At 46.8% G+C, this 19,049-nt stretch overlaps 1 protein-coding gene across 4 annotated transcripts in view; it reads right to left on the reverse strand.

The window, feature by feature from the left end:
- The window catches only part of CEP290 (centrosomal protein 290), a 3,224,991-nt gene that overhangs the window by 1,665,801 nt on the left and 1,540,141 nt on the right, over positions 1-19,049 (reverse strand). For all 4 annotated transcript variants that reach the window (XM_069629332.1, XM_069629331.1, XM_069629333.1 and 1 more), the window contains one exon: positions 10,688-10,799. In XM_069629332.1, coding sequence (XP_069485433.1) covers positions 10,688-10,799 — 112 coding nt within the window. The remainder of the gene's footprint in view (positions 1-10,687; positions 10,800-19,049) is intronic.

The following is a 19,049-nucleotide window of genomic DNA, read 5'->3' on the forward strand; positions in this document are numbered from 1 at the left end:
CGTCCGGACACCACTAGGAACCTATCCCCCGCCTCAGGGGCAAGGGGAAGTTGGGATAAGGAGGGGGGAGGAGAAAGGGCAAAGGGGATTAGTACGGGGAAACTGGTGGTCGGAATGGGATGAGGGAAAAAAAGAATCAACCAAGGGGGGTGCTACAGGAGCGTAAGAAAGGGGAAGGGGAATTATGGATAGCAGGAGCCCGGCACAAATAAAAATCCTAACACATAACATCCAGGGGCTAAACACTACAATAAAGAGAAAGAAACTGGAAGGACAAGGCTGGCGATTGAGGGCAGACATTGTCAAGTACCAGAAAACCCATATAAAAAAGAAAGACAAAGCACAGGTAAAAATCAGGGGGGAATCACAAACATATCAGGCAAACGCGGAGGAGAAGAAAGCGGGTGCCCTCAGCTATAAAGGACAGGCTGGATGCACGCGTTCTGAACAGTCTGGCAGATAAGGAGGGACGCTATCTCTTTCTCAATGTAATAATAGGGGGCAGACAACTCACCTTAGCTTCAATCTATGCTACCAACTCGGGTCAGTACGGCTTCCCGAGAGGAACCCTTATGTCACTAGAGGGGTTTGCTACAGGGGAAATTATACTAGGGGAAGACCTCAATATTGCATGGGACCCCAGAGTGGATAGAAGCTCTAAGACACGAATGGGGACAACTGCCCCGTCAAAGGCTCTGAAGAAAGCATTCGAAACTCTAGCACTTCAGAACATCTGGCGCACCAAGAAGGGGAGAAACAGGGATTCACCCACATTTCGCACATAAGTAACTCCCAATTTAGGGTGGATCATATCTAGGCCTCCACAGGGCTGGTGGAGAAAGTGGTGGACATAGAAACAGGTCCAATATCCCTTTCAGATCACACCCCGATAATGGCCTCCTTCAACATCAATAGGTTGAGGGGTGTGTTAGGGAGAATTCTCATTCTATGGCTAATTTCCCTTACCTATAGAGTCCCCCAGCAGCTTTGGTGGATTTGAAGGGTTTGTTTTTCTTCTCCTGCTAAGAGTGGGACTCTTTTTCCTACTCTTAGGCATATTTGCTATGTGTGTTCTAGGCTATTTTTTGTGTTTAATGTCTATGGGGTTTATCTCACCCCCCATAGGAACCATCTTTATCCACATGTGTTACACAGCACCCTCCGTGCAGTGACACAGGGGTGTCGCAGCGACCCCCAAACATAGACTCCATACCCTGGGACTGACTACTGTCTCGCAGGGCATGTAAAGTCCCCACTGACTTTACTAGTCAATCTTTATGAACCCATCTTACTATGGAGGTACTGGCAAGGGTTAATAGTTTTTCCCTTATGTTCATTTTCGAGAGGGTACCGTACAGTCCCTCTCTCAAAAGTTTCTGGCTGGTGGCAGTGGTTACTACCAAAAATATTCGACCGCAAATATTTCCCAATGAGATTTTCCCATTGTTCGAGGCTACCACATTTACTGACAGCCTCTAACATACCACCGGTTTATTTTTATATTAACTTTACTCTGGTAGGTTTTATTTGCCAGAACTTTTATATAAATTCTTTCTCGTGTCTTTCTCTAAGATCCTAACCCAGGTCGGGGATCCTTTTTTCGTCCTTTTGGCGGGCTTCTGCCAAGAAGCCCTCCTTTCAGCGCCACTGAGTCTGGGGTGGACCCATTGTGCGGGAGGACGAGTAGGACCGCTGGACAGGGTGGCCTCAGCAACCCATGTCGCACTCTGCCACCATAGGCTGGAGGGTCTCCCGCCAGGATGACCACTCCACTGTGCGAGTGAAAGCTAGGTGGTATGAATGGGGATCTTTTTGCATAAAAGCAGGGTCCTGAGGACTGGAAGAGCAAGACGTCGCCACTGGAACTAAGAAGCCGAAGAGGAGAGAAGCCAAATACATTTGCAACTGAACCACCGGTGAAGCCCTGCTGCAGCGTCTCACCACTTTTCTCCACACGACGAGAGAAGATCTTCATCTGCAAGAGCCTTCTTCCCTTGAGCTAGTGGGGCCAACCAGTTTGCCAATCACCTTCCAGGACTTGCCTTGGTCGAATCGTCAGTGCCCTGCACTCTGAGACCGGATAACCAGGCACCCATCCACCTGGACCGCGATTTAAAGGAGCTTAACTTTTATTTTGTTTGGCAGCACCGCGGCTGGTTTCATCCCTGGGCAGTGCAGTAACCCGTACCTTCCTCCAAGACTAGAGTCTCTCTTCCTCTGCTCGATCTCACGAACTGCAGGAACTGCCAGAAACAACCGCCACCGCAGGAGCCTCTTCTACATTTTAAAGGTACTTTGTTCCGCCAGGCCTCCCTTTTCGTTTGGTAGCGCTAAAGGTGTTCTAAATCCTTTACCTACCTGTTGGGTTGGCCGCCCCTATCATCTAACATTGTCTTTCACCTTCTGCAACTACCTTTTCGAATTGTTTAACAAAGACTTGACTACAGCTACAAGAACATTTTGCTCCTGGGTACTTTGCCCTGTTCCACTGACTCTGGCACAGGCCTATTGACTCTGGCTTAATCTGTTACAACTGCCTTCTCTAGATTGCTTCTCACCTACAAATGTGCTGGTGCACCTAACTCTTATAACCACCTTTTCCTTCCCACTTTTAAACTTATGAAGTGCCATTTTGCTCGTTTTTCGCCTAAGTATTATACATGCTAAAGAACTGCCTTGACTAAACTTGTTCACAATCGTATTGGTAAGTGTTGCTAGGGTGCCTAAGAGTATATTCCTGTATAACTTGTCCTTTCCCTCCCTTGTGAGAAATTGATAGAGTGCCATTTGTGTTTGGCTTTCACTGTGCTGTTTTACTCAGTTTTCACTCTTGCTCAAACGTGTCTACAATTTAACCAGGGAGTTGTGTATACTTTTATTGACTGATTTTAACTTGCTTTAATATCTGTGATTAATGTGCTGAACTAGAAGTGTGTAAAATAAATACATATATTCTTTTTCATACAAAGCTTTGGTCAGTGTTTCCTTGCACCATAGTATTGTAGCCCTATTGTGTAAACCCTGAATACTGCTCATCTCCCTCTTGAAATAGGTCTGACTGCTTAGCCACAGCTAGCAACTAAATCTTTGTGGTACAGACTGATACCAAAGGGGATTTATTGCTCATACCTGTAGTCTTAATCTTCTGTAGTGCTCCCTAAGGAACTGTACAGGATTCTGCCTAACCCGGTGGGATCTGGACACGGAGATTTCCAACTGACACCCTCCAAGATAACATACTAGTGGAATCGATAAAAAAAGATCAAACTTTACGTCTTAGAAAATGACACAGGCACAACCCCCCAGAACGTGGTATGGGATGCCTTCAAGGTGGTACTAAAGGGAGATCTGATAGCAATGAAAGCACAAAAGGACAAACGGAGAACTAGATGGGAAGAAGAATTGGAAGAGAAACTAAAGGGAGCACAAAATGAAGTGACAAGCAATCCTAATAGAAAGAGCAAAATGAAACACATACAAGGCCAACTGGGATTGTTGCAAAACAAGAAAGCAGCACTGGCACTCTTAAGACTAAAACACAGGTACTACATTAGCGCCAACAAGGCAGAAAAATTATTGGCGAGGGAGCTTCGGTCTAATTGGCGCAAGATTACCATACTGAAACTAAGGGATACATAAGGTCAAATAAAAACTAATGACGAAATGGGAGAAATTATGAGAAACTACTACCAAGTCTTGTACAAGTTAGATGATCCAGGGAGGGGACACTAGAAGGCATAGTCACTCTGCCATGGATCTCAGAAGTAGACAAGTTGGCACGGACAGAGATATCCAGTTAGAGGAGGTCCTCCAAGCCATCAAAAAGCTCCCCAGAAACAAAGCAACGGGCCAGGATGGCTACCCGAATGCCTTCTATAAAAAATACCAAGAGATACTGGCCCCAAAACTGACAGCCCTGTTTAACAGCTTCAAGGCACAAGGAAATTTGACGAACTCCATGAATGAGGCAAACTGATCATTTTTCCCAAACCAGGAAAGGACCCAACCCTACTGGGTTCATACCACCCAATAGCCCTGATAAATCTGGATGCCAAACTATACACAAGAATCCTGGCAGAAAGACTAACCAAGCTACTCCCAACTCTCATAGGCCAGGACCAATCAGGTTTTGTCCCCAAGAGACAAACGGCAGACAATACACGCAGAGTTAGCCATCTAATTGAAAAGGTGGGCTATACCCGCACACCAGCTATCCTTGTATCATTGGATGCAGAGAAAGGGCTTGATAGAGTGGAATGGACACAATTGTTCCAAACAATGGAGAGCATGGGTTTTGGGTCAGACTTTAAACAAAGGATTAAGGCTAACTATAATACACCCTCATTGCGGATCTCACTGAATGGCACCCTGACGGGACAGGTCCCCTTGACCAAAGGCACTAAGCAAGGATTCCCACTTCACCTCTGCTACATGTATTATTTCATGAGCCACTTCTGACTCAGATACGGGAGGCACCATATGTGAAGGGAATAACAATGGGAGGAGAAGAACATAAAACTATGGCCTTTGCTGACGACATGCTGGTAGCATTATCAAACCCAGAACAGTCAAGCCCGGCTCTGTTGAAAGAACTAGATTAATTTGCATCCACCTCGGGCTTAGAAATAAACAAACAAAAATCTGAAATCCTCAACCTGACCGAGGACCCAGCAACAGTAGACAAATTGGCTCAAGTGACCCAAATTAACAAAGTATCAGCAAACATCACATACCTAGGTATTAGGCTACCATCATCAATTGGACAGATCTATGATGTCAACTATCAGCATCTTCTAGTGAAAATCAAATCAGACCTAGAGAAATAGAATCCGCTCAACATCTCTTGGTGGTGTAGATTGACAGACATAAAAATGTCAGTCCTACCGAAATTACTTTACCACTTTCAAGCCCTCCCGGTAAAAATTCCGAAAACGTACTTCAGAGCACTGAATACATGGTCTCTACTTTCATATGGCAGCGAACAATCCCGAGAATAGCTATGTCAACCCTAACGACGCAGAGAAATCAAGGGGGAATGTCGCTCCCCCGCTTTCGTAGATACTCTCGAAGCAGCGCAACTGAGAGTCATAAAGGAATGGGTAGCTCAATCTCCCCAACACATATGGGCAAAACTAGAAAGGCAGTGGCAGGCCTTCCTCTCTCCAATCTTCTATCGCTACATAAATTCTACAGACATCCGAATATTAAAATAAGTGAAGTAGTGGGCGTAGGGATGAAAGCCTTGGGATGCTGCGGTTACAAGAGGAGCCATAACAACATTCCTGTCACCATTCACCCCGATGTTCAGCAACCCTAATTTCCAGCCAGGGATGGACCAAAATTCATACACTAGCTGGACACAAGCAGGCTGTAACAAAATAAGAGACATGTACAGGGGAGAACCCATCATGACATATCAGGAATGCAAACAGATAGTGGGGATTAAGTCCACAGTGGAATTTAAATACACAGGCACTGGCTCTCGTCCCGCCCATCAAAGAAGCGGCCACTAGACACCTAACCCTGTTCAAAGTCTACATGACCACTGACTCCGGCTCCAGAAGAATAGTCTCCAATCTATAAACATTTAAATAATCAGTGTGATGCAATTCAATGGGGCTACATGAAGACGCCGGGGGAGTCCATAACAAGGAACCAATGGGAGAACGTTTGAAGCAAAATCCTGAAGCTAAAACGCTCCATACAGATGAGAGAAACATGGCAGAAAGTCTTAAAGCAATGGCATTACACCCCAGAAAGACTTCATGCAATGTACCCAATCACTAGTGACAAATGCTGCAGGGGATGTCCCACAAAAGATGGGAAGCAATTGGTGGAGCTGCCCAATACTCCAATAATTATAGGGGGACGTGAAAACTCAGGCAGCGAAAATGATGCAACAGACAGATGACCTACAGGAAAAAGTATGGATGCTGGGCATGTGGCACCCAAACCAAAAAACACATATAAAAGCACAGCAAAGGGGAATGATGACGCTAATTATAGCAGTATGGCTGGCGATCGGACAGCAATGGAAACAGAAAAACCCACCAACGATATTCAACTGGCTTCAAAAGGTATGGCGATTCGTCTCCCTGGAATGGATGACATACAAGCTTCATGCAACACCAGAGAACTTTCGGACAGACTGGGGCAACATTTTATCCTATTTAATAGTGACTACATGCTCCAATGGTGCCCCCACAGCATAAGAATCCTAGATATTCTATGATTTTGCCTACTTCTGATATGAAGAACCGTTTCCCATCGGGTAAGGGGGAGGGAGGAGGCCAGGGGGGGAGGAGAAGGGTTTGTTCATGTTAAACTATATTTACATTTGGAAAACCAATAAACCTATAATATAAAAAATAAAATACAAGTAAAGAGTTGTATGGGAGGACAGGTCTGTAGGACCCCCTCCCCCACTTTCCCCACCCCCGTGAGGCTCGTGGCTCGTCAGAGGCCCCCCATGCACCCGGGAGGCAGGATGGCTGCTGATCGACACATAAGGCCACACGACTCGTACTGTAACATACCATAGACACCATTTTGAAAACATCAAGACTCCATTTTAGATGTACTGACCAAAGCCCAAGCGAAATAGCCTGCATGCGAAAGATGTAGCTTGGCCCCCGCTTACTGAGCACAGGGAGCCATGCACTCCCCCCGCGCCTCCACCCCATGGCAGATCCGCTGAAGGCCCGTTCTCACAAGCAACCAGACACGAACAAGTATCAGAACAAACACTATTGTTTACCTTCCGCAATACATCATTGCCCTAGAAGCGACCTGACTTGTAGCCGGAGTCTGGAAAATAACAAGAACCATCCCAATCCCACATGCCCCGACCCTGCATCTGACCCCCAGCATTTAAATATATGGTGTCCATGACCCCGCTCCATAAACCCCTGCCCAGACCCCCCCCCAGATGGAGTGCTGACGATACATACCAAATCCAACTGCTCACAGGGTTGTTTTGTAAACGTTAAAATGGGTGGTGGGAAGGGATGCAATTTATAATGTTCTTAAAGCAAGGATGACCCCCCGTTCGCCGCAAGATACTACATGCCCGACAAGTTAATAAAAGCCCTCCATAGATTCCACCTTGTGCTAACTAATGATTGCTGCTAATGTACAAAGGATAAAGCGAGAAGCAATACATAAAATGTTTGTGAATAATGTAGTGAAACGCGTTTAAATGTGTATGATGATCCTCAGAGGTGTTGAGCTAGTGGTTGCTATAAACGAAAATGTAAACAAACATATTGTGTCTATGCTCCTGAGTATACAACCCAACCTAACACGACCTCATGTTGTCATGTTGTTATTCATCCGTCTGCCCCATGAAATGCAAGTATGTGTTCAAGTAACGTTATGTATTACATGTGCTATAACCAACCCCCATTGCTATGAATACCAAAATGTATGCATTTATAACCAACAGAAATATGTAATCATTCTAATGCTACTAACTTTAGCATCCGTCCCCTCGTATGGTATATTGTGCAGTTAAGTGAATAGAGAATTGCTTGATGCTACAAGGCCATCTCCCCCCTCCTCCCGCCAAGACCCGCTAGGGCTTGCTGGTATTCAAACAGCACAGCATCACCTCCCCACATTCCTGCTGGACCAGCTTCAAGTATTTTCCTCCCCCATGTCAGAGGCCGCCATGGCCTGGCCAAGTGAATTGTGTGCTGCCTGGTCCTAAATCCCACCGCCTTTGCGGAGCCAGATATGTGCCCTCACTGATCCAATAGTACTCCAGTTCACCCCAAGTTAACGGGCCATAGAGACAGTTAGTCACCCCTGTACTAACATATCGTAAAACAATCCCTCACCGCATCTAACAGAAAAGAATGACAAGGCAGCTTCTTCCGTGCCCTCTGACAAGACACCTGGACTTATGACGCCGGGTCATTGGGGTCAAGAGTAATTGTACACTGATTTATTGGTGAAGCTTCATATTGCATGCTGCCACTCCTGTCTTTCTTGTGATCTTACATTAACATATTGTAGGATTTGCAGGACAACTGGAGTCGTAAAAGTGATGAGTGTTTGTATGTGTGGCCACAAGGGCAAAGTGTTAGTACAGCCACCAATCATCGACACAGACCACGTCTGGCCTGGTAGCTCCACCTTGACAAGCTCAGGTGACCTGTCCACCCCCGTTGGCACCACGCAAATGTCCACCAATCCAGGAGCAGCTCATCAATGCACTACCTATAGCGTAGTCAACGCCACCCAATCCCTGAGAATATGTGCCCCCCTATAGCTTACAGGATTTATGATGTAGTTTTGTAATAAATATGACTGTCTTTGCTATTGTCAGACAGAGCGCTCTCAGAGCTTGCAGAGTCCTTTGCATGCCCTATATTGGTTATATAAAAACCCTTTGACATCACCCGCTCTTGGTCCTGGTATCATTCCCTCCTGGGGTGTGTCCTTTAGTGCCTCTCATTGTGGGGAGGTTACTGGGATGCTTGCTTTCAGGGTTCACTAGCTTGACCCTAGAGAACTGTGGAACTCACTCCCAGTCACTCACAGTCTCTAGGATTTGTATCTGGTACTAAGCACTTCTTTCTTACTCAAGGTCATCCTTGGCTGATACAGGATTTGTTATGATGTTTCTTTGGTCCTCCAAGACTCTGCAACAGGAGACACCAACTGGGTACCTGATACCTTGTATATGGCTTCCCAGCTAGTATAGATGCCCTTCCCCTCCTTCACAGAAGGTGCAGGCAAAGCTTTCATGAAGGCAGACAAACATTTTGGATTCGTAGAGTGTCTGTGAAGGAACAAGCTGCTTTGCTATAGTCAAAGGTTTTTTTTACTTCTCACCGCTTGCTACCAGAATTCACTAAGATGGAGTTTTCCTATGCGCACAGGCCTACACATACCATCCTTGCTCTGCTTCACAGCCCTCTGCATTTTCTGCGCTTTGGTACTTCTGCACTAATCTCGGACTTGCTGGGGACAAGTAACTGTTCTCTAGTACGTAATTTACTGGCAACATACTTTTTCTGGTGCTCACTTGACCATTGGAACATAGAGAATTCACAAGCTACTGTCAGGGCAAAAGGGTCTTTATTATAGGTTTGGGTCCCTGCCAATGTGCCATGCCATGAAACTGGGTGTAGAACCTTATTCACAATGGCACTGGGCTTGAAAAAAATGTAAAGAGCGTAGGGTTTAGTCCCTGTTGTCAAATGATGAGCCCTAGGAACTATTAATGTTCATACCAGGTATTTTATTGAAAATTCCAGCCAACACGTGTTTCGACCCTCCACAGTCTTTCTCAAGGCGTGTGTATATGATGCCATTCAGTCATGGGGTAAGTCTCTTTTGTTGAGACACTGCTAGTAATCTTAGTGGTGCAATTCTGGCAGCTGGATGAGTTGAATAAACGTTGCTGCGGATGCGCAGGGGTTTGGGGGGGAATTTCCTGAAGAGATATGTAAGGTAGATACCTGGATTCTGATGGGTAAAACAGAGCAAAGGTTCTGAGGGCATGTTTTTAGGGTCTGCCTCTTCGAGTCCTCTAGTGATGGCGATCTTTCGATTATGACATTCTAGTGCCCCACTCCTTTCCTTAATTGCACTTAGTACAGTGTTGGGGTGTAATAATTGCCTGTGAGACTTGGTCAGCAAATTTGGGTCTTGGCCTGGAAGCCGTGGGTGTAAAGGAAGCATCTTCAAACTCTTGCAGACCATAGACTGACTTTTCAAATTGTTCTTCTATGCATACATCTCATACATAATCACACATCATACTGGGAAACTACTACTTCTTCTTTTGCACTGCATTCACTGTTCTGTCCCTGGCAAAGAGGAACTGCCATCTCATAAAAATGATTACATTTAAGGGCTCAGTGCATATTTATATTGGCTGAAGAGGTCTTCTTTTAAAGCATTCTGATCTATCTTTTCTTGAATCATAGTAGCTACGGCTGCCGACGAGTGGGAGAATGGAAGATAATGGAGCTGGTGAAAACAGGCATGTTATGTTATGTGCGTGCTTCCAACACGCCGAAAGCCCCCAGGCATCAGGGCACGTCATGGAACAGATGGAAGGACAATTCTCTATTGGGCTAAACATGTAGATCTTACTTTAAGGCCAGTTAAGAGCAAGATAGTGGGTGAGGCAAGTGTCCTTGAAACAAATGGGAAGAGAATGTACTAAATGGCTGTACTGGTGGCTTTGGAGGTGTGGCTTTACCCCTTCCCTTAGTATAACAGCATAGGGAGTGTTTTGCATGAATTGCTCATTCATAATTTAACTTCTGTAGAGTGAGCTGACTACACAGCCAACATGTATGTCACACTCCACCCAACCGCAAACAATTACATTTTGTTAAGCCCCACGGTTGTCCTACCTTCACTGATAGAAGTTAAGCTTTCAAGTCTCTTACTGCAAAGTAAATGTTACACCACAGGTCCCCTATTGCATATGTAGCTGATCCTTACTTTATCCTTCCTGAATTTGCAAACATTGTTCGATTTGTCTTATGTGTTATCCAACTTGCTTAGGGGGAATGTGTCAACGACCATGAAATCCTCGGGTTAGCACTGAAGTTCAAATTCAAGGGTCTTTTGTCTAAAGAGGTCCAGAGCACTTTCCTACAGGATGATTGCATTTTCTTCAATCCATAATACATTTATTGATTATCAAACATTATATTGACCTTACCTGATAATCTAGCACCTGATTTCGGAGAGATTCTACTTCCTTCTCTCTTGACTGTTGGCGGGTCATCAATGTTGAAACTTGCATTTTTGCTATATCGGAAACACTCCGCAATCTAAAAGAAGTAGAGAAACCAAACTAATCTAACAACCAATATTACTTATTTATACATTAAAATGACGGATCTTGGAGAAATCAACATATCACTTTCCAAAAGTATTTTAAATTGGTGATTAAGCCAGCATAATACTGGCTGGGATTTCTTTTTATGCATATTGAAAACACTTGATTTACAAAATAAAAGGGGCATGGCAGTCTATTTTCTTTTAAGACCCTGGTGAGGGTAAGGAGCACTTAGCCAATCCTCCACGTGGTCTGTCATGCCTCAAGCCACAACCATATATGCGTAGCTCTCGAAGTGAGGGCAAGAAACAACTGCCCCTCACAATGGATTACAGGCATTGATCCTCTGCTCAGGACACAGACATTTCAAACAGGAAGTTGCACCAACAGATGTGGCTGCAACCAGAAGATTACAAATTATGTTCAAAATAATGTTACCACTTCTCTAGTGGCCTCAAAAGGAATTAACCAAGTGAATAGCACTGTGTGGGAGAAGGGCAGGCAAGGGGGGATTAAGGTGAAGGTGCATTTAAGGATTTGTTAACCCAGGGTGCACCCCCCAACGCTACATTTCAATGAAAAGAACTGATAGCTGACATCTAATAAAATGCAACAGCAATTCAGCCAAGCTTCAAACATAGAATTTTAACTTCAATAAGTGGGCGGTAGACTTCTGGGATGTGAAGTGTGTGCTACTTTCTACCTCTGCTTTCCTCTCCATGGGATACCATTCCAGTTTTCTGCCAGGTGATGCCTCTAGTGAGACTCTGCCTAGAAACTTTAACATTTGTCAGGCGGCTAGAATTACTGCATGTTTCCATTTTCTTTTTTTTTATTCAAAAAACCTTTATTTAACATACTGTGGGAAATGATGCAGGCACAAACACCAAGATCACATTCCAAGAAGACAACAGGACAGAGTACCAAAATACATATGTCCATATATCAGGGAGCCTCCAACACCTCAGGATCTCATACCTCAAGAGTATTTGTATTTGTTTTATTTGTATAGCGCAAACCAGGCCCGGAGGCTACCGGGCGCATATCTTAGCAGCAGTGGTTACAAAGTATAACAACATATCAAGTAACATTTAAATTGACATAGTAATCAGCAGCATTGATATTTTATACATATATACATAGGTGAACAAGTATTCACAGTGCAGCTTGGCCCTCAGATGTGACTAGCCAATGTTTGGCTTTGTATTTGAAGTGATTCAGAGAAGGAAGGTTTCTGATAGTAAGGGGGACAGAGTTCCATAATTTGGCTGCAAGAACTGGGAAGCTGGAACCACCGGCTGTTTGGAGCTTGTATTTAGGGATCATTAGGTTCTGGCTGATGGAGGATCTTAGAGGTGGAGTTGGTGTATAATGCGTGAACCGTGAGGAGAGGTAGATGGGGGCATTTGTAGGTTAGGGCAAGCGATTTTAGAGAGATCCTTTGGGTGACTGATAGCCAACGAAGGTTCTTCCTCGTTTCCGAGATGTGGGCCGATCTAGGGATATTCAGGGCTGCTCTAATGGCGTTATTTTGTATGACCTGGAGTTTGTCTAAGTTGCATTGACTGGTGCCTAGGTACAGTGCATTACAGTAGTCCAATTTGGACATGACCAGAGTTCTAGCAAGGATTGTGCAGTTACGAGTGGACAGAAAAGGGCGGCATGCTGTGATCAGCTTGCAGGTGTAACAAGCGGCGGCCGCAACTGCATTCGTTTGTCTGTGGAGGGAGAGCATGGAATCGAGGTAGATTCCGAGCGTTTTGGTATCTTTGGAGACTTTTATGGGATTTCCATCGATGTTGAAGGAGCTGAACAATGGGTTCAGCTTGTTAAGTCTTTGCTGTGTGCCTAGGATGAGGAGCTCTGTCTGGTCGTCATTGAGACAGAGCTCATGTTGTGCCATCCAAGTTTGGATGACGAGGTATATATCATTTAAGGCTTTCGAGTCTACCGTGTAATCGCCCGTGATGGGGATGAGTATCTGGGTGTCATCGGCATAGTTAGTTTAGGTGACACCCAGATAGTCAAGCATATCAAACAAGGGTTTAGTGAAAACATTGTAGAGGGTAGGGGATACACAAGATCCTTGGGGGACTCCGCAAGGGACTGGTGCGGGGTTGCCGGCGGCGGTGGGCGAGAATACCCTCATCTGTCTGTTATCCAAGAAGGATTGAATCCAGTTGGTGGCCTTGTCAGAGAAATGGGCAGTCGTTTTCAGGTGGTGACAGAGGATTTGGTGGTTAACCAAATCGAAGGCTGCTGATAAGTCTAATAGTAGGGCTAGTTTGCCTTTGTCTTTAAAGTCCTCAATTTGGGTTTTGAGATCTAGGAGGGCTGTCTCAGTACCGTGCTTAGGTCTGAAGCCGGATTGTCTCGTGCCTAGTAGATTATTTCCAGGTATTTTTGTATCTGAAGATACGCTGCTCTATCTAAGATTTTTAGCAGAAATGGGACCGTCGTGATGGGCCTGTAGTTGGTTGGGTCCTCCGGATCTAAGGTGGGTTTTTTTAGGAGGGGGATGACCCATGCATCCTTCAAGTTGTTGGGGACCATCCTGATTGAAAGGAGGCATTGATAAACGTGGTGATATACGGTGCAAGGTCGTGAGCTGATTCCTTAATGATCTGGGCTGGACATGCGTCCCCTTGGCAGTTGGAGGGTTTTAAATTGCAGATAATTTTTTCAACTTCCATAACAGAGAGCGGTGTGAAGCTGAATGGCGCCGGGGAGTCAGGGGTGGTTATTTTGGGTGGCAGGGTGTTGCTGAATGTAGGAGTGTGGAGGGAGTTTTGTTTGGCGTTAATTTTGGATTGCAGTGTGGTTATTTTGTTGAGAAGTGCGTTTTGTATATTGGTGCACCAAGTGCTGTCTTTGGTACACACGTCAAGGACAGGGGAGGGGGATTCTAATTCTTTGAGGATTTTAAATAATTCTCTTGTGTTGGATTCTGCTTGTGATATGCATGAATTATAGGTCTCTTTTTTAGCTTGAAGGATAGCTTCCTTATAGTTGAGAGAGGTGATCAGTAGGGAGGCTTTGGTAGCTGGGCTGGGATGACTTTTCCAGAGGGCTTCGGCCTTACGCTTTTCTTGGCGCAGCACGTTAAGCTCCGGAGTGAACCAGGAGTTTAGGTGGGACTGTTGTTTGGCTTTGCCAATTTTTAGTGGGGCTATGCTCTCAATGGCTTTGATCATCAAGCTGTTGAAGGCGTCTACTAAGACAGTGGGGTCCTTGTCCTTATGCTGAGAAGCGAAAGTGTTCAGGCAAGGGAGGATAAGAGGAAGCAATTTCTCCCTGGTAATATCCTTTTTATTTCTGGTGGGTACAGCAGTGTTACATCTTCCACGTCCACGTCCTCTACCTTACAAACTCCTGTGTTTCCCACAGACTCACGTTTTCACACACCCACATTACGCAGCCCCCGAGGCTTACCTCTGGGCGCGCAGACAAGGCGACACCAGTGTATTCGTAATGTCATGGGGGTCCATGGCAGACTCGGTGTCTATCGCCCTTCTCTCCGTTGGCAATGTAATTGGAGGTTACCCTTTGGCCGCAATCACCGTTGCCCATGTGGACCTGATCGTCACGTGAAGAGACCAAACGCAATCGGTATCATGTGACGACCCCCACGCCTCCACGTTCCTTGGTGAACATCACGTGACTTTCCCCAATGGTTTAAATGCATTCAGAAACACTGACACGGTGCTTCACAGCTGGTCTTTCTCTTGGACATTGCCACGCTTTGAATCTACCAGGAAATTCATGGTTACTCGACAACGGTTTTGCTTAACGGATTGCTCTCTCTACGCCCTGAACTTGCCTTGAACTCTATCGGAACTCTTGGTTACTTGACAACGGCCTGCTTAACGGATTGTTTCCTCTACGCCCTGAACTTGCTTTGAACACTATTGGAACTTTTGGTTACTCGACCACGGCCTGATTAATAGATTTTCTCCACGAACTACGACTCTTTGGATCCTGGGCCTATGGCCTTTCACTAGGCGTTTGCCTGATCAGCACCTATCCTAACCTGACTTCAGGTCCAATCACTCACCCACATGCAGTGCACATAGGTAAGAACGTTTAGTTTCCATTTCTAGATACTCTGTGAATTGCATTTTGCCCTGTACTAATCCCTCCTTGCCTTACAGCGCTCAAAGGGTCCTTCCGGCAGTTCCTGGCTACAGCCTCGACGAACTACCACACCTGTAGCTCCAAGGACTGCACAGGCAGTATTCCTATAATTGCCTGTGTGGTACTTGGGGAAGGAGGTATTCATATCTGCACGACCGGCAACATTGTAACAAGCAGGGTCTATAATGGGTGTGGGCAGGGGGTTGGAGGCTGGCAGGAGGAAGGCGATAACATGATGGTCAGACCAAGCACAAGCATCGTTGGAGATGACATTAGTATTGCAATTTAGGTCAGCTAACCAGTCGAGCGTTCTACCCTTGTTATGTGTGGGTTCACGAATGCGCTGCTGGAAGCCTAGATTGGAAAGGGTAGTGTCAACTTCAGAGGCCATGTGGTCCTTGGGGTCAGAAAGGCCGAGGTTGAAGTCACCTAATAACAGTATTTGGGAATTTGGCTTGGTATTAGCCGACACGGTGGAAGCAACATCGTCAATGAAAGAGCCCAGTGGACCTGGAGGTCTGTACACAAGATGGAGTGTTGCTGTGTTGGTAGGAGAGAGAGAAAGTTTCACTGATAGTGATTCTGCGGAGCTGAATTGTGTGTTGTTGGCAGTTCTCATAGTGATCTTGTCTCTATGTATGATGGCGACTCCTCCTCCTTTAGACGCGTTGGAATGACGTATAGTATAACCCTTGGGTAGGGATAAGGCGAGGAGTGGGCCAGAGGCATCATGTAGCCAGGTTTCGGGAATGGCTAGTAAGTCAAGGTTACGGGCAGTGATGAGGTCAGCGATGTCAAGGGCATGGGCCGTAAGGGATCTTGCATTAATAAGGGCTCCCTTTAGCGCTGAGGTGGGTCGGCTGGACGGGGTGGGGCTGGGTGCTACCGGTTTGTTGGGCTGTGACGGAGCGGAGTGATTGCGCTGAATACAGGGTGGTCTGGGCAGTCTGGATCTAAGTCTGATATTCCTATGTTGTGGTGTGCATGGGAGGTTAGGTGTGGGTTTGGTTGCAAAATGCTTGAGCCACAGGGCTGGGTCGTTAAGGTAGGGGTTCAAGGGATGGTCCGAGCAGTGGAGCATGGTGGAAGGACGAGTATGTTGGTGGTTGTGGTGTGTCTTAAAGATGGTAGGGTAGCTGCTAGCAGTAAAGGATAAAGATCCTAAGATGACTATGTGAGTGAGGAAGAGGCTAGTATAAGACATCGACTGCATGTCGTGATTAGTTGGTTCACAAGTAACTTGTGGTGTGGTGCCAGTACGTGGTAGTAACTGTGTTTGAACTAATGCAGTGAGGCTACAAATAGCAGTGGTGCGAATATCATTTGGGCTCAGTGCTAGGGCATCAGGATTCAAATAATGCACATTAGGCTACAAACAGCAGTCTACGGAAATCATTTGGGCTCAATGCTAGGGCAACTGGGTTCAAATAATGCACATTAGGCTACATACAGCAGTCTACGGAAATCACTTGGGCTCAATGCTAGGGCAACTGGGTTCAAATAATGCACATTAGGCTACAAACAGCAGTCTACAGAAATCATTTGGGCTCAATGCTAGGGCATCTAGATTCAAATAATGCACATTAGGCTACAAACAGTAGTCTACAAAAATCATTTGGGCTCAATGCTAGGGCATCTAGATTCAAATAATGATATGATATGATATGATATGGTATTTGTAACGCGCCTATACACAAGTGTTTCAAGGCGCGACGAGGCAGGGAGGGAGGAAACAAGGGGAAGACAGACAAACGATCCTACTAGGCCAGGTGTCATTCAGATCGCGCAAGTGCAGAGGTAAGGGGAAAAAGGAGAAAGTGCAGGGGGAGGAGGTGGGGGGGTAAGTGCAGTAAAAGGTAAGTGGCGTAATAAAATAATAAATAATAAATAATAAATAAAAAGGGCCAGCTGGTGGCAAGTGCGAGGTAAATGCAGAGCAAGTGCTGGGAAGGGGGCTGTAGGGATACAGTGACAGTCCCACAGTGCAGGGGGAGCCAGGGAGGCAGTGCAAGTGGAGAGTGGCTGGGCCCTGGACCGAGGTCGCTGAGAGTGGCCCAGATGTAGGTTAGGTGCAGAATTCAGTGGGGAGTTAAGCAGGTTTAGCAGGGGAGAGGGAGAGAGAAGGCAGAAGCGAAGAGGAAGGTTTTGAGGTGCTTCCGGAACCGGAGATGGTTCTCCTCAAGTTTCAGGGAGGCAGGCAGGCTGTTCCAGAGGGAGGCCCCTGCTGCGGAGAGAGATCTACCCCCAGCTCGTTGCTTCGAGAAGCGGCTGACCATGAGGGAATTGGAGACGGATGAGCGAAGGGCTCGTGAAGGAAGATATTTAGGAAGAGAGAGTTGAAGGTATTTAGGCCCCAGGCCCCAGAAGGCCTTGTGGACAATGCAGAGGGTTTTGAACTTAATCCTCGCAGCCACTGGGAGCCAGTGAAGAGATTTCAGTCCTGGAGAGATACGGTCCCTGGGCTTGAGGCCAAGGACAAGTCTCGCAGTTCTGTTCTGGATAAGTTGCAGAGGGCGGAGAGTGGAGGCAGGGAGATTAAGATAGAGGCTGTTACAGTAGTCCAGCCTTGAGAGAACCAGGGCTCGGGAGACAGTGAGCTTCTGGGGGAAGGAGAGGAAGGGAAGAATACCTCTGAGGAGGTATTGTATTGTGCAGCTGGTAGTGTGATTTCTTAGAGACATCAGATATATGAGGAGAGAAGGAGAGTGTGGAGTCGAAGATGACCCCAAGGTTTTTAGCCTTGGAGGTAGGGGCAGGAAGGGGGCCAAGGGAGGCCGGCCAGAGAGCTGCAGGGAAGGAGGGAGTGGGTGTGCCGATGAGTAGAATCTCAGTCTTACTGGCGTTAAGGCAGAGGTCATTGGCGGCACACCATTCCTGGATAGCAGACAGACAGTCGGAGATGAGGGAAGGAGAGGAGGAGGCCGAGGGTAGCCTGAAAATGAGCTGGGTATCGTCCGCATAGCACTGGAAGTGGGGGCAGAGAGCGGCGATGCGGTGGGCAAGGAGTGCCAGATACTGGTTGAAAAGCCAGGGAGAGAGGTTGGATCCCTGGGGGACACCGCAGGTGGAAAAAAAGATGTCAGAGAGGAAGGAGCCCATTTGGACCTGGGAGGGTCGACCGGAGAGGAAAGAGGTCAGCCATGCCAGAGCCTGACCAGTGATACCCAGGTTATCACGGAGACGGTTGACCAGGATGGCATGGTTGACAGTGTCAAAGGCAGAGGAGAGATCGAGCAGAATGAGAACACAGGGAGTATTGGAATCGAGGTTCAGGAGAAGGTCCTCACGGATGTTCAGGAGAGCAGTTTCCGTGCTTCTGGCCGCTCTGAAGCCGGATTGATGGTCATGAAGATTACCAACAGATTCAGCATGGAGGTTAAGCTGGGAGATGGCCAGTTTCTCCAGGAGCTTGCCCAGGAAGGGAGTAATGGAGATTGGGCGATAGTTGGCCGGGCAGGAGGGGTCGGAAGAGGGTTTCTTGAGGAGGGGGTGCACAAGGGAGTGCTTGAGGGGGGATGGGAAGAATCCAGAGGCGAATGAGTGGTTGCAGAAGTCAGCCAGGGCAGGAGCCAGGGAGACGATGTGGTCCTTGATGGTTTTGGAGGAACAGGGGTGAACCTGTTTAGACGAGGCTTTCATAGATCGGACTTGTCTGGAAACCTCATCAGCAGAAAAAGGTGGAAATGCAGAGAAGGAGGGCGGAGGGGCGGCTGCAAGAGAGCAAGAGGAAGAGCCGGGAAGAGAGGGAGGGAGGAGAGAGGAGGAGAGTGAGGACAGGATGTCCTGAGTTTTAGAGATGAAGTGCGAGGCCAGTGCAGTGCAGAGGGCCTGGGAGGGGACAGGAGAGGTAGAGACTGCAGCAGGGTTGGCCAGCTCCTTGCAGATTTTAAAGAGTTCGGCCGAGTTGTTAGATGCCTCAGAGATGCGGGCTTGGATAAGGGCTCTCTTCTTAGTGAGAACGGAGAGCCGGTATTGCCTTTGGAGCAGGCGGCAGGCCAGTTTGTCAGAGGATGAACATGAAGCACGCCATTTCCTCTCTGCCACCCTGCACTTGCGTTTTAGGGTGACGAGATCCGAGTCATACCAGGAGTTACATTTGGCTTTGGGC

This window comes from Ambystoma mexicanum, chromosome 12 (genome assembly GCF_040938575.1).
Source record: "Ambystoma mexicanum isolate Mex_15411 chromosome 12, UKY_AmexF1_1, whole genome shotgun sequence".
NCBI lineage: Eukaryota > Metazoa > Chordata > Amphibia > Caudata > Ambystomatidae > Ambystoma > Ambystoma mexicanum.